The 15,848-nt window shown below is 36.9% G+C and overlaps 1 protein-coding gene across 4 annotated transcripts in view; it reads left to right on the forward strand.

Moving 5' to 3' along the window:
* The window catches only part of LOC114138417 (collagen alpha-1(XIX) chain), a 129,813-nt gene that overhangs the window by 88,204 nt on the left and 25,761 nt on the right, over nt 1-15,848 (forward strand). For all 4 annotated transcript variants that reach the window (XM_028007646.1, XM_028007647.1, XM_028007649.1 and 1 more), the window contains 14 exons: nt 1,199-1,267; nt 1,639-1,674; nt 1,846-1,899; nt 2,139-2,192; nt 4,280-4,321; nt 4,861-4,965; nt 6,536-6,589; nt 7,002-7,055; nt 8,546-8,599; nt 10,670-10,723; nt 12,072-12,116; nt 12,973-13,023; nt 13,154-13,198; nt 14,065-14,091. In XM_028007646.1, the coding sequence (XP_027863447.1) occupies nt 1,199-1,267; nt 1,639-1,674; nt 1,846-1,899; nt 2,139-2,192; nt 4,280-4,321; nt 4,861-4,965; nt 6,536-6,589; nt 7,002-7,055; nt 8,546-8,599; nt 10,670-10,723; nt 12,072-12,116; nt 12,973-13,023; nt 13,154-13,198; nt 14,065-14,091 (744 nt within the window). The remainder of the gene's footprint in view (nt 1-1,198; nt 1,268-1,638; nt 1,675-1,845; nt 1,900-2,138; nt 2,193-4,279; nt 4,322-4,860; nt 4,966-6,535; nt 6,590-7,001; nt 7,056-8,545; nt 8,600-10,669; nt 10,724-12,071; nt 12,117-12,972; nt 13,024-13,153; nt 13,199-14,064; nt 14,092-15,848) is intronic.

Below are 15,848 nucleotides of genomic sequence, written 5' to 3' on the forward strand. Positions count from 1 at the left end.
TACCAGTTATGATCTCAGCAGTGAACATGTTTATTCTTTCTTCAATGTTTGGTCAATAAATGAGAGAAAAACTCAAACAATTAGACTTCAGTGCTTACAAACCAAATTCCAAAACGTTAGAACTGTAGTCAGACATGACTAGATGATATGTGAAATGAGCAAAGAACAAAAATTATCTAAATTTTAACTGAATTAATTGTTTGGACAACTGCTTATATTATAGATTTGTATATACAGTGCAGTTGTTTGATATTGACATGTCAATTATCTTTATGTATTGTACATACTATGGGGAGGAAAATGGTTGAAGTGAATAACTCATTGACTGATTGGTTGATTGATTCAATAACCAAAAACAATGCTTTAGTTGCATTTTAAAGCAGCCAGCCCACTCAATGCAATGTAAAAAAGGAGAAGCTAATTTCACAGTCAAGATGTGACAGTTTAAAAAGAACAGCCCCCCCCCCCCCCCCCCCCCCCTCCATCCCCTAGGGCTAGAAAACTACCAATAATCTCTTGTTAGATGACCGGAGGGCGCGTATAGAAGAGTAAGCCTTTAACAACTTAGACATGAGCTGTGGAGCTTGGCCTAATAAGTTAAAACCAAGAAATAGAAGTAAAATCTTGCTGCTTGGCTGGTCAAAAGGCACATTGGGATTTGGTCTAAATCTCTTTTGAAACTGGTCCATGTATTGCCTTTTCAATGTTGATGGGTGTATTTTGGTGTTGACAAGTAATATCTACTTCAAGTTAAAGAAAAATATATGAGGTTGTGTAAAAGTGTAACAAAAAGAGAGGAAGCCCTATACTAAATTTTCACACCATGAAAAACCAAGCTTAAATTAAAAGCTGATTGATCACTAGAAAGAAAATTAAATTCCAGATTGTTAGATTTGCATAGTCTTACAGAACATTTTGGATATGAAAATAGACATCTTCTTAAAGAAAAAAATCAGTTTATGTTTTTACAACCAACCTTCAATTCAGTTGAAGATTGTTTTAGGTGTTTTTCCTTCTGGTTATTACTACTGTTGTTATTTACATAGACAAAACTGAATTCTGAGTTTGAAGGTAATGGATAATACACCGTCTTTCTTCTGATACAAGCAATAAGGCACACTGAGTTTAATAGTTAATTATTATGCAGCGCAGGAACTCTCCCGTCTTCCGAATTCATCACACCTTTTGTTTGTGTCAGGGTGAAAGAGGTGTGCCTGGAGTGCCTGGAGACCATGGAGAAAAGGGAGAACCTGGAGAGAGTATCATTGTGAGTATGGTGTTGTATTGATTCACCTATCATTCTTTCATTTATTATTTACCTCAAACCATGATAACTTGTCATAGACACAAAAGAGTCTCAAGACAAGTGGTCATTAAATACATCTTCAGGTGAAAACATTGGGTATTATTTCAAGGGGCCGGCGCATCACGTTCGTGATTCATTACAAAGTGTAGCTATCCATCGATACATATTTTGAACTTCGCAAATTTGACTGTGAATGAGAGTGTTCAGTTTTGAAACACAGGATATTTGGAGACAAAGAATCAATAGAGCAAAAGGTGCCTAACACAATTACTGTACTGGATCTGGGTGGTAGAGGGCGGATGGTGTTAACAAGATGTGTGATGTGTTTGTAGGGCCCCGTGGGACCCCCAGGGAAGCCAGGAGCTGAGGTCTGTAGCAAATTCTCACTTTCGCAACACAGAAACAGCATGTTCAGGTCTTTTACTGAGGTTTGGTTAAATTAGGATGTGAACAATTTCAGGAGAATCTTTTGTGCTACAAATGAAAATGAACTAATTCTGCTAATATAAATCTATAAACTAACTATAGGTCTTCTTTAGGGTCTCCGTGGACCACCAGGTTTTTCCGGCCCTCCTGGAACTCCAGGAAGAGAGGTTAGTGGGTACAGTCTATTGCTTTATTCTCATTCAGGCCCACAAGTATGCAGATAAAAGATAACCGGCTGCATAAAAAATTGTCAGCTTCCTGCTGTGGATGTCCAAGTGCGTCATATTACTGCTGCCGGCCACAAATCACCACCAACCGAGATGACTGTGAAAAGTTATAGACCTTCACGTCTGCATGATATTGCTCCCAGCAGGACGGTTAAATCTATTCTTTGTCTCAATTAAAGGGCTCCCCTGGTAGACCTGGTCCACCGGGCCCTGCTGGACCTCCAGGTGAACCAGTAAGTAAGAATATCACTTTTGTCCAATTCAGGATCACTGAGCAGCAGTGAGAAGTACAGATATATCACTTTTAGCATGTGTTCAAAACCAAGGCTTTAGGTCAGTGGTCTCAAACTTCAGCCCTCAAGGGCCGGTGTTCTGCAACCTTTAGACATTTGTGTGGTTCAACACACCCACCTCCAATATTAGCACATTAGCAGAGCTCTGTAGTGACTGGTGAGGCATGCTTATCATTTAATTCAAGTATGTAAGACAAGGGACACATCTAAAAGTTGCAGAAGTCTGGACGTTGAGGACTGCAGCTTGAGACCCCTGCTTTAGGTAAAATAGCATGGTTGTATATATAAAACAACTTCTGTAGCATTTTTTATGGCTTTCCATCAGCAAATACACAGCCCCTTACCTTGGTTAAACACTGCAATGGATGAAAAACAATGGTTTCTATGTCACAGCAAGTTTTTTGAATATTTTAGATTCCATTTTCAGTGTTAGAAAATAAGGAATTAAATTTACTTGTGTTATTGTATTTGAGCACATATAACATCTATAATATAAAATATCTATTTTTACTTTTGAGTACATTTGGGATTGTACTCGGTTGTATTTTAAGCCGGTTACTGAGTAAAAAAATATTCCTGCATAAAAACTGCATGTTGTACTAAAAAAAAATGCAGATCAGTAAAAACCTATTACCCTCCCTGAGAGAGTGCACAACCTGTAAATGGAGATAGTGTGTGGCGTACCACCTGGAGAATCTGCGACTTTAATCTGTGACACAACACCAGAAACTCGCTGAACAATTCACACTCAAAAACCAGGAGGAAGACGGAGAGTGCTGTCCCAGCTTAGAGAAATATCCTGTCCCATTCTGTTGCAGAAACAGTGAAGATACATCACTGACTCCAAGAAAAAAAAACAGAAACCTTGTGTTGTGCACTGCAAGCTGCATATGCTCCATACTCTGTATATAAATAATGGTTTTCCCAATGTCACGGCTCCAAACATCTGAACATTACACCTGCAGCAGTGACACACTTAGTCAAATAAGAACCTACGTATTTTGTGGAGGTAGAAATAAAAAATTGTTTCAATTTTCAGCAAGAAACCTTGTTAAAATCGTCCAACATTTAAATATATGACTCTGATCTGCTGGTTAATTAATGTCATCAGTAATTATTAATGTTAATGCTGACTTGATTAAACAGATCGTCATTCTACATCTAAAACCATGTCAGGTTCCACTGACAAGTGGGCACCATCTGCTCTGTTCTAAAACAGCCAACATTCTGAAAAATAATGCTTACCATCAATTTATTGAAGATGGATTGTAATGATGCTGTCTTTACTATCTTTTACTTGGCAGCCATTTCCTTGGCAGCTCTGTGGCAGAATATTACTCAGCATATTATATATGACTTTTATATTGTCTTTGACCAGCAGATGGATTTCTGGGCATGTCGCAGCATGTGCTGCATTTTAAAGGTTATGTGGTGGAACTTTTACATAACCTTTACATTTACGTAACGTTCACGTTTTGTGCTTAAACGGTGTGCGTGTGTGCAGGTTTAAAGCAATGCTGTAATGTTTCTGTGTATATACGGGCCACACCAAAAAGTCTATATGAAAAATTTGTGGTATGAATATACATCACACCTTTGCCCTGTAGGAACTGCAGCCTTTATTTAATGACAGTATTTCAATATACTAAATCTCCTGCGAGCTAAAGATTCATAAAACCTTTCTCATTCCTTTTTGGCTTTATAATGATTTTAGGTTTTTGACAGTGACAATATTTTTAGTATGTTAGAATCTTAAATCTTATGATTTAAAATTTTCCTCAAGTGCTGCAAATAAAAACTGGAACAAAACAGTTTGATAAACGTGTGTGTGTGTGTGTGTGAATGTGTGTGTAAAAACCCATCTTGGAATAAATGATGGCCTGGTGGATGTGGTAATGTTTTTGTGTAGGTGTGTGTGAGTGTGTTCAATTTACAAGATGCAGCTGAACCAAACAGCTGCAGCATATTATTAAATACCATGAAAGATTTGCCCTGACAGACAAAACCCTCTCTTCTTTTACTGACAGACTGCCCTGCCTATCGTTGGAGACATGGGTGCATTACTTAAGGTATTTCCTCTGCATAGTTTTAGACACTTACAGCTTTTACCTTTGTTTATTTTGCAAACATATTGATGTTGTGATTTATTATTATTATCATTATTATTATTATTTCTTTCTTCAGAGCAAAACTGATTTTAAGCCTTTTGTCCAGTCACATCATTCATTTATTGCTTACAAACTTATTTAATGTTACATGGTGAAACATAATCATATTTTTGACAAACAATAAATACATTTAGTTTTTGTGTTCTTAACTTTTTTTTCTATTCACTAATTCGGCCCAACTTTGCACCCGTTTCCTGGAATTACACAAACCTAAAAGTCTCACTCCATGACTGACATGAAGTGAGAGTCTTGAAGGCACTACTTGGTTCCCATTAATTCTGCTCAGGAGACGTTCAGGGAACATTTCGTGTCAGTCGAGGTCCTTAGTCTTACCGGGTTGATGTCACATAATATGAGGTGAAAATGCAGTGTGCCAGCTCTGCTTGATGAAATCTTATCTGTGCCGCTGGTTTTGCTTCTCGCCTCACCTGCCTTGGCAGAACGCCTGCAGTCTTTGCCAGACAAGAGTTCCTGGGCTGCCTGGGCAGAAGGGAGAGAAGGGTTCCTCTGGAGTGCAAGGAGTGGAAGGCTTGGTGGGAGAAAAGGTACATCCAGTCCTAGACATTTTTAATTTATTTTGCATATTTAATTCAGCCTTTGGGGCTTGGTATAGAGTGACATTTAAATATTTTAGACACGACTGGATTGCAATAGTTTACTGTCCAAATATGGCTCAAGATGATAGAAACCAAAAACAAGTTGATATATTTGCAAGTGCAAAACCTTCTTCTTATTAAGGCTCAATGAGAAGGTTTTGTAAAAGGATTAATAAAAAATATGCACTAAGTGTATGCTTACTGTTTTCAAAATGAAAAAATCTGAGTTTTTTATTGCTTAAATTTAATTTAGTAAATTCTGCTCCTTGTGTCTCAGCTGTAATCTTTCATGCACACTAATTGTTAACAAGTAGTTGCTTGAAATTAAAGCAGTTTCAAATAAAACCGTGGAAAGAATAAGAAGTCCGAATGAAAACAACTACAGAAGTTAATACGATTTTAAAAATACAAAAACATTTGACAAAGACGGAGGAAAAGAAACAAAACTTTACTAAATAAGATCAAACATATTACTAGTTGTAACATAACTAGTAATTAATTGAATTAATTGAATCAATTATATGTTTCTTTTAGAGCAGTTTTAGAATTAACCTCGCAAAATATAAACAAAGGAAATTGCTTTGAGATATTTTGAAGCTTACTCCAAATTGACACAACAAACAAATGTACTTTTTTTTTCCAAACTACAACATCTAAACAAATCTTGGATTTGGCTCCGGTGCCATAAAAAAAAGATTTTGATACAACAAAATGATTGAATAATAAGAAAATAACCCAGAAATAGAAAAATCTACACAAAGGACAGAGCTCAAAGTGATTTGTGTCTTATTAATTTATTATTTGAAAAAAGAGTTTCTTATCAGAATGAGCCAATTTCACAGCAGATATTTTTATGAAAAAGGGAAAGGAGAACAAAGACTTGTTAACAAGGGGGGTATTTCATTTAAATACAGTTCTCTTTTTACCTGTATTTTACACATGCATGAATTTAGAGATGCCAATCAACAGTAATTGAAACAGATGCATATGTCCCGAATGTCTGCCATAAAATAGGCTGGTAGAAGCCCGAATATAAGCAACAGAATTCTAGTTTTTTACAGGAGTGGCCCATCAATGTATGGCTGATTTACAGCCAAAAGTTCCTACCATCTTCAAGAAATGTTCTTTAGAGGCGAAAATATGTTGCATCCTCATAAAACATTTAGAAACAGAGGTCCTTCAAACAAAATTCTTGGAAGTTGTGCAGACTGCTGAAGCTGGAAAAGAAGTTGACAACTAGATTCAGTTGTTGAGGGGGCGCAACCAAAGCAGTTATATACACGTATCTTCAGAGCTAGGGCGGTTTACATTGGAAAACTGGGGTAACGCATAGCAGACACATAAATGTGCCAAACGCTAACACACTGTGAAATGAGAAGCTTAAAAATGTATATCCTAAAGTGTCAAAGTAATGTCACATTACACTAAAATCAGCAAAGGGATTATACTTATGCTGACAGTAACATAAACCGGAGCGGTGTGCTTATAGTAACATTCAGTATGTGTGTTCCCTGCTCAGGGGGATCCAGGTGTAAGAGGTCCGATGGGTAATCCAGGAAAAGAAGGCCCAAAGGTGACATCAGTGTTTTAAAAACTAATACAGTATGTTAGAATTTCCTTTAATTATGCAGCTTTTAATCCATGGAAGAAAAATGTTTAATTAATTGTGGTGATTTGATGTTGTTTAATAAAATATGCATACATTTTAAAATCAAATATTTACGTTTTGCATGTGTGGTTGTCATTGCTGGCAACCTACAGAGTTTTTCTATTGTTAATATTATTAGGATCACTTGGTGCTCTCTGCAGAAATTGTTGCTATGGATACAGCCTTGCACCAGTGAAACAGGCTCAGCAATTTCACGTTGTGTGCTGGAAGAGACATTTTGAAGTTTACCCCCGTCAGCCTTTAGTTTGAGGCTTTTTTTGTGGTTGGTGAAAAACATTCACTTCTCTTTACCTCACTGGTTCTGCTCACCCTGCAGGGTGTAAAGGGAGAGAGAGGCTTCCCAGGCCCCTCTGGAGACAAGGGTGATGAGGTAAGCAAGGATGATGTTTAATCCAGCAAATTAAACCACTTGTCATCAGGCCGTTTGGAAAGGACAGTGGTATTGAGATTTTCAGACAACTGTAGGCTGTGAAAAAAACACTACTTATTTTCTTCTGGCTTCTTTGTCTTTCTTCGACAAGTTTTGCAATTAAAAAAAGAGATGTCTTGAGTAAGCAGAGGCAGTTTCCAAATGACAATTTTCCAAACCAGTCTGTCCCAATTTGGAATTATAATCTTCAAGAAAGAAAGAAGTTCAGCCGTCAGTTCATGACCTTAAAGTCAAGCAGCTTTGGGTTATGCAGCAGGACAGCAGGAAACGTATATCTGAATAGTTAAAATGAAAAACTGAACGGTTTGGAGTGACTTACTTTCAAAAACCCTCTGATCTGTTGTTTCAGGTATGTGATGGAAAATTTTGCCATCAAACTTTTAGGTTCAAGGGATATTTTTCTTTTTTTCTTTCTCATAAGGGTTAAGTTAGATTTGTTAGGTCTTTTTTTTCCATTAATACATTTAATTGTAATTTGACTATGATATGATATGAAACTATGATATTAAACAGTAAGGTGTTCACAACACTATTTACTGGGATTTTTGAGACCCTGCAGTTTTCAGTGTGTGCTGTCTATGTGCTGCCTCTTTCTCTTAAAGTACCTACTTTATTATAAACATGGCATGTAATGTGTGTTTGTGTATCTGTGTTATTAAAAAGACGGTACTTTTATCCTACAGCAACAACTAAAAGATATTTAGCGAACAACCAGAATTATAAGTAGATTAAACTGTTTATGACCAATAAAAAATCATAATGCACAAATTAATACAAACACATTAGATACTACTCACTTTAAACAAAGCAGTAACAGAGGCTGTAGGCAAAACCTAGTTTGATGTTAATCATGATTAATATCTCAATTATTGGAAATCTAATCACCTGTTTTTGCATTTTATTTTGTGTAAGATTTCTTAAGTAATATAATTTGAAAAAAAAAAATAAAGCTTTGTACAGTAAGAAATTCTCAATTTGCATTTTTTTTTACTTTTAGATTTAATATATAAATTGATGCTATAGGTTGATAGCATTCATCATGCAGAAAGCCTCACCCCCACTCCCAGGTGTAGTCAGCTGGGCAGCCCTCAGCAGGTCCAGATGCCTACAACACTGTCACAGACCGAAACACTCAAATAAACTGATATTATACTTTTCACACAAGGTGGCGGATTATTGAAACTCACACCGGCTTAGTGTTCATATTGAAGCTGATATCTCATTTTATAAACATGTGCTCATGAGCAGATGTGCAGACAGAACAGAGGCTCTGATAGACGGAAGGGTTTGCTGATGTGAATGCTAAAGCTCTCTGTGCTGTTCTCCTCAATTATTTGTAAATGCCCACTACTGCAAATCAGTTATTGCAATTATTTGAAGCAATTATTCTTTGATTTTTAAACTGAGTATCAATTTACTGTCGTCTCCAGGGCCCTGCAGGAGCTCCAGGACTTCCAGGCGTAACAGGTCGAACAGGAGTCCCTGTAAGTCTTGTTTTTTTGTTTTGTTTTGTTTTGGGGGGTTTTAACTTTGGCACTTTCATAATAAAAGAAAACAAATACCATCACAAAAGGGGCATGAGATACAGTAATGACAACAAAAAAAAAAGGTTAAAAAGAAATGCAGTTCATAATGATCTCATGACAGCACTAACATAGGATGACTGATTAAACATTTTTAATCTTTTAATAATGACATTAAGGACAAAATGAGTTACAGGTATTCAAAGTGTTCTCTGAAATGATGGTTAGTGCTACATGTAAGGAAGGAAGGGCTCACACATTCCCACATTGTAGCTTGATTAGGTCACACATTTCTAGTTGAGCAGAATGAGTTTCTTTGGTACCACCATTTTCACACTCATCTGAACACAGAATGGAAGCATCCGTCCAGGTCCTTAGTGGTTTGAGATGCTGCTGCAGTATGATCTTAAAATGTGCTAAAAGTGCTGTCTAAAAGGTAGCTAACACCAGACAGCATAAAAGCTGGTGTGCCATTGACCACTCAGTAGAAAGACACTTATCACACACTAGGGATAATTGAGGGTACATTGGGTTTACTTTGCAGTAATCAGGTCCACAAATGACTTTGTCTTTTATCACCTTGTATTGAGTGTTAATAGAATACAACCAAAGTTATGACATTGCTTCATCCCACAGCTCTTCCACAACATTAGTTGCAGAAGAGCAACTGATGTTTGCTCAGCAGCAGATACCTGATTCTAATGCCTGATTTGGAAGCAGCAAAAATAAGATTGTGGAAATCAAAATTTACAGCAAACTTGAAATAACTATGCAAAATGAAAAATATTTTTGTGTCCTCCTCACACCAAAACATGTCTACCTTGCAGACGATGCATAGAAAAATAATTGCGTAGAAAAATAGTTTTCTTAGATAAATAATACTCCAGTGTCACGGTTCGTTTGGCACTGTAGCATGCATAATTTTTGTGTCACGACAGCATTGTGTCATGACAGCAGTGACACAATGATAACATTATTTAGTTTCATACACAATTAAGCAAAAGCTCTGTCAGCGCTTTATGTAGACTTACAAATACTGAGAGAAAAAGTGGAACTGGCCCGGTAACTTACTTTAGGATCAATTTGGCTGATAATTGTCTGATCACTTGAGGCTCAAACGGAGCATTGAATTTTCCCCTACAGTCTTTCAGTTAATGCTTACATAAAAAAAAAAAACTACAGACAGCAACGCCATACCGAAAGTAATGTACACCTACCAGAACACAGTAAATTCCACATCATTGATCCCAATACACACACACTATTCAACTTAGATCACTTTAAAATTAGAACGCATACTTTAATGGAATTGAATGATTTGATTTTATACAAGATTTTCTTTTTTTCAATATCCCAACATACACCATGTCGTGGAAAAAATACTATTTCCAAGCACTGTTCAGGTGAAATCACTCAATCAGGTTTATTCATATATTGTGCACAATACAGAGAGCTTGTAGGACAATCAGTAATGAAGCAGGTCTGGATGAAAGCTCTGTCAGGCAGAGACAACACATGAGTTTTATACCAAGGATAAAGAATTAACAAGGGGCGAGACAGCCTGGTTCTGATGCAGCTGTAGAAAACAACTTCCAGCCTTCTACATGTAACCCAAATAGTTCTTTTGGTGAGAGTTCATAAGCATTTCATATAACATGACTAGCACATGTGACCTTATTGTAATTTTTCCATCACACACCACAAGATGGTTAACATTATTTTAGTATCCAGATAACAATGTTTTAAGTCCAAGACCATGATTTTTGGACCTTTAAAATTTGAAATTAAATGCTTTGTTGCCCCTTAAAAAGATGCCGTGGAAGTAAGATGTTTGAAAAAAATAAATAAATACAGTTAAAAATGTTACGAAGTCTGAAAAAGAGTTCAAAGGCCTGGACAGATTAAACATCTCTACAGCAATCACTGTATGCATTTTCCCTTATGCATAAGGGAAAATGCTATTTTTATATATAATAAAAATACAGGGCCGTAACAGTGCTCAAATCAGATTTCTTTTTTTTTTTTTTGCAGGGACTTGTAGGTAGACCTGGTCTTATGGGCCCACAAGGATCAAAGGGAGAAAAGGTAAGAAATGCTTTCTATGAAATGTGGTTTAACAAACGCTGCAAAAAGTAAAGTAAATGTCATTCTTGTTCACAAAAGGAATGTGTTATTTTTCATAAATGACCTTCTATTAAATATCTTATTGATGTCTTTGTTAGCCACATGGATAAAGTACGTTGCTACTTTTAACAGTAATGCAAAAGAAAAGAAAATGTCACATTTCTAGAGAATGCATTTTCTTTCAAAGTTCTCTGATGATTTTTAAAAGCAGCATTGCTTTTACTGAGTCATCTTTACTTGACTTTGCTGAGTTACAGGAAAAGGCATAAGGCTTTCTTTTAGCTACATTTCTAAAAGACTGAAGTCAGTAGTTTTTGTTTACAGCGACAAGATGTGAAGTAGATAAAGTTTTGAACATTTACGAAATGCTGAAAAGTAAAAGAGTGGTGCTTGAAACATCGAGTTTTGCTTACAATTTCTCTTAGCTGTGAGAATAGCTCTAAAACAGATCAGCAGTGTGTTTTGGTCTTTTTGTGATATGTATCTGGGTGTATGCGGAGGTATTTTGGTACGATCACAATGGAATCAAACACCTGAAAGGACACACTAAAAATCTTGTGAATAACTGTACTAAAATGATGTAAAGTGATTTTTGAGGCCTTATTTAAGGTCGACACATTGTTAGAGGAAAAGTAGTGTGTTACTAGACTGGTGGTATGAAAACAACCAATTTGTGTAATTCTAATGTTTAAGTGTTTATATGTTTTCATGTCAGTGTATGGTTGCAGTTGTATTTCTGTACATTGTGTATGTGATATTTGTATCTTTGTGTCTTTCTTGAGTTCTTTATATAATAATATGTACATTTGTTGCATATATGTGTTTTTTATCTCTGTGAAACAGTGTTTTATACCTTGTCTATTTAGGCTGCCTGAGATTTTCAATATCAGATACTGATTTGTATTCCTAATTCTGATCTGAGTCATTAAGAGTGAACATTTGTCGATGCCAAGCTGATTTTTAATGATCCAAGTAAATGTCTCAAAATTTAATCCCCAAAAGACTCATTATAGTCTTTACATCACACTAAAATCTGAATTTAAAAAATGATTGTGAATTTTAACTTCAACGTTGAAGATAGTAACATTATGAAAGCTGTATATGTAGGCTACCTATTAAAGTAAAATTTTTAGTATGTGGAAGGAAGGAAGATTTTGCAATTTCAATAAGATTTGAACATTGTTTATTTAAAATATTAAAAAATAGGTTATTTTCAATGTTATATGAATAAATTCAAGTATGAGTATTCTGAAAATATTAAACAATAATTTCAGTGCGCTTAAGATTTTCTTTTGTTTATGTCTAACAGGGAAACGACGGCGCTCCAGGCAGACAAGGACTTCCAGGACCTCCAGTAAGTTGCTCCAGTCTTCACAAGATTTAGTTCCCTATAGTGTCTCAAAACCCCACAAGGGTCACAGGTTTTATTTTGGGTGGACATGTAATGTTACCTTTAAAGGTTAGAGTGGGAAAGTCGTCTGTTTGGTGCTTGTTTAGCGTTTCTCATAATAGCACAGCACAACCGACAAACAAGTGCAAACATGATGAAATTGTGGCCACATGCTTGCTGGCACCGAGTCTCATTCCATCCTTTTTAAAAGACGAATGAGTAAGCACTTCCAGTGGCAAATCTATAATTCATTGGCTATCTCCTTGAACTTACTGAGCGCCTCCGGAACACACACACACACACCCCTCCCTGCACACGCCCGCACACGCCTACACCTTGGTCATATAAACCTGCAGCTATGGAGGAAAGAGGATGGCTTAGTGGCCTGAAAAGGGCACAGGCCTTCACTTGCTTCTAAATGAGAGCCTTGACTTCTTCTTGGTTTACATTAGTTGCCCTCTAAAAATCTATCACTAAAGAACATCCTTAGAATGCTAAAACATAAAATCAGGATTACCTTGTGATACCCAAAATCTTTTAAATTATAAAAGACTTTTTGTACTTCTTTAACATCCTTGTCTTTTGGATTAGGACTGCTTCCAGGTTTATGAAAATCTGCTGTTCTCTACTTATTCGACTCTTTTCTTTTCTCAGCCACACATTCGTTCTCTCTCTTTCTCTGTGTAGTCACCAGATACAGATGCGATGTTGCTTTTAAGGGCTTAGCTGTGTATAATTGCTCAAGACCTAAAGTATAGTTTCTACCTGAAACCAGAGAACTTTTGCAGAGGGGATGTGTGATTCTCTGACTGTGTTTCAGGGTGCGCCGTATGTGGAGGGAAACGGGATGAGCAGCCTGTACAAGCTGCAGGTAAAAGATATATAGATTTTAACTTACGTTTGTAATTGAATTTATTGAATTTGATGATGCCTTGCTAATAAATTGAATTTGACCCGCATTGTAAAATATTTAGTCATTACATAAAGAAATGTCTTTGCAGAGTGGTGGAGCTATTTTAGGACCTCCTGGAGCGCCCGGTGCTCCGGTAAGTGTTGTTGTGCCTCAGGTAAATCCTTTAAAGTGTGCTGTAAGGAACTCTAGCAAACAGGCATGCTGATACTGTATGAGCTGCAGAGCCTGCGAGGGCTGAATAACAAACAACCTGACCAGGCCTCCAGTGTTATCATGGTTCTGAAGCATTTATATCACAGTCAATCACTGGGGGTTGGCAAAGGCCAAGAGGCTTCCTGACTCCCAAACAGGTGCCTCTGATCCACGCCGGGGCACACAACATCATTGATATGCAAAATGAAACTTTAGAAGTTGGTATGCTCTGCGCGATGAAGTGGCCCGATTTGCTTATCTCTCCCAACCTCCTTTTGCCTTATCAGACAGTTTGTAATCTTGTCCAGTCCAGGGAGACATTCAGTCACGGGGCCTGCAGGCATCCGTTCACTGAAACGAACACTTAAGGAGGTGACAAAGAGCAGACGTAGTGCTGTCCCCCCAGTGCACAATGCACATGAACTACAGCTAAATCTCAAGAATGTCTCAGCCTGTACTGCATCTATCACAGCCCAACAGCTCCTCGGGAGCAATCAATAAGAGAGCTTCCTCATCAGTGTTAAGAGGGACAGATAATTTATCTTTTTTTTCTTTATTAGAAAAATGCAGGTTAGGTGTGTAAAGCCATATTGGATTGTGTAATGCTTGCCTGAAACACAACTGCAGAATTGTCATCATTTACAGACAGACACATTTGAGGGAAAATGAAGCAACGATGAATAGTATGAGTTTTACCTACAACAGAATATATCTGCCTGTCATTTCAGACTGAGTTTAGACTTTCTATTATTCTGGTTGTCACATCTATGGCAGTAATCTGTCTTCTTTGTTTCTTTTTCCTTTAAGGGCCCAAAGGGAGATGAAGGACCTGTCGTGAGTAGAAACTGTTCGTTCTGAAACGTGCATACAACACAGAAAGGGAGAATTCAGAGCTGCTTTTTATCATTATCTCCCACGTTTTTCCTCTGTATAACACAAGTCAATAAAACCTCAAGTCTGAGTGCTTAAACACTCTCAGTAGAAACTCAAAGTACACGGAAATGAAAGGAAATGACCTTGTCTCTAACAAATATGGAGCTTTTTTAATATATTGTCTTGCCAGTGGGATCCTACAAACACTTACTGCATTTCTAATGCGCTCCTCAGCCGCTTGCTTTTGTACCAAATTGGGAAAACAATCCGTTTGCAATCCACATATACATGCAACCAACTTGACGTTTCTGCTGTAACCCTGAATTCCTCATCCTCATGGGACCAATTGCATTTTTTATTGTGTTGGTCGCACAGTGATTTTTCACCAGAATGTTAATTTGACATCCTAATAAATTGTCCCGTCCGGCTACAGAGCCATGCTGGAATTGCCCCAATCTGTCTCACAGCTGATCCTCTGGCTCGTCCACCCTCTCCCTTCTTTCCGTTAGCCACAATGGCTTATTCGTGACAATCTGCATGTGTGACAATTACCCGGACAATTCATCTATGTCGGCACCGGTTGCTTCTCTGTTCTGTGTAATGGCGTTTCTCCATGGCAGCCTGAGCAAGAGGAGGTAGATAGAGGCCATCACTTGCGCAAGAACAGGGAATGGATCTCTATTTTTAGAGCAGAAGAAAGACTGATTTTGAAATGAGGCTGTTTTCTTTCTAATGTTCCTGTAGCCCACATGATGTTACAGTATGTGCAGTAGAACATTTGAAGCTATTAACCCAAAGCTGTTTGAAACAAATGGATACATAGAGACATGCATCAATTGAGGACTAAAAATATTAAGATGAGAGAAAGAAATGTTGCAGAAACTGCATTATGTAACCAAACACACTTTCTTTTTTCTATGTACATTTCTTTGAAAAATGACTTTCCTCCTAGATGTAAATTCATAGACATAAATCAAAAATAAACAAGCAAATGGAGCAAAGTTTTACCCATACAAATTTCTTCTGTTTTGCAGCTAGCATGTTTCAAATAATACAACATATTTTAATATCAGACAAATAAAACTTTGACACACCTAGTTTTCCTTACTGCCAGATCAGAAGAATCAACAGAACACATAAATAGAACATATTTGACAACATGACTTAAGCTGGAGGATCTCAAAACCTGACACAATCACAAGAACCTAAAGAGACAGTAAGAATGTGTGGCTTAGAAAAGTTCTTGAATGGAGGAAAACAGTAGTGAACCTTCCAAGGAGTGCCAAGCTTTCACACTTATTCAAATAGTGCATTAACATCCAGAAATTTGCTAAAAAACCAACATACATCTCACTGTAATAAACTCAGTTGAGTTTACTAGTTCAACAGTTATAGAGACAATGTGTAAAAATGGTGTTGATGGGAGAGTTACAAGATTAAAAAAAAAGAATCTCAGCTTGGAACTGAATAGTAAGATTGAAAAACACTGAAAAAACACAAAGGTCTGTCTAATATTTTTCAAAAATGCTTTGAAAATTAGTTCTTCCAATGAGCAATTTTATAAAGGCAAACTCCCCCATGCCAATGTAAAAAACTGTTTCATAATTATCATTAAAGTGGTGCAGCAACCAGTTTTTAGGCCAACTGAGATATTGCTTTTTCACATAGTCAGGGTGGATTGGCTTGCTTTTTTCCTGAATAAAGGGAAAATGTTTTAA

The sequence above is a fragment of the Xiphophorus couchianus genome, chromosome 22 (genome assembly GCF_001444195.1).
Source record: "Xiphophorus couchianus chromosome 22, X_couchianus-1.0, whole genome shotgun sequence".
In the NCBI taxonomy this organism is placed as follows: Eukaryota; Metazoa; Chordata; class Actinopteri; order Cyprinodontiformes; family Poeciliidae; genus Xiphophorus; species Xiphophorus couchianus.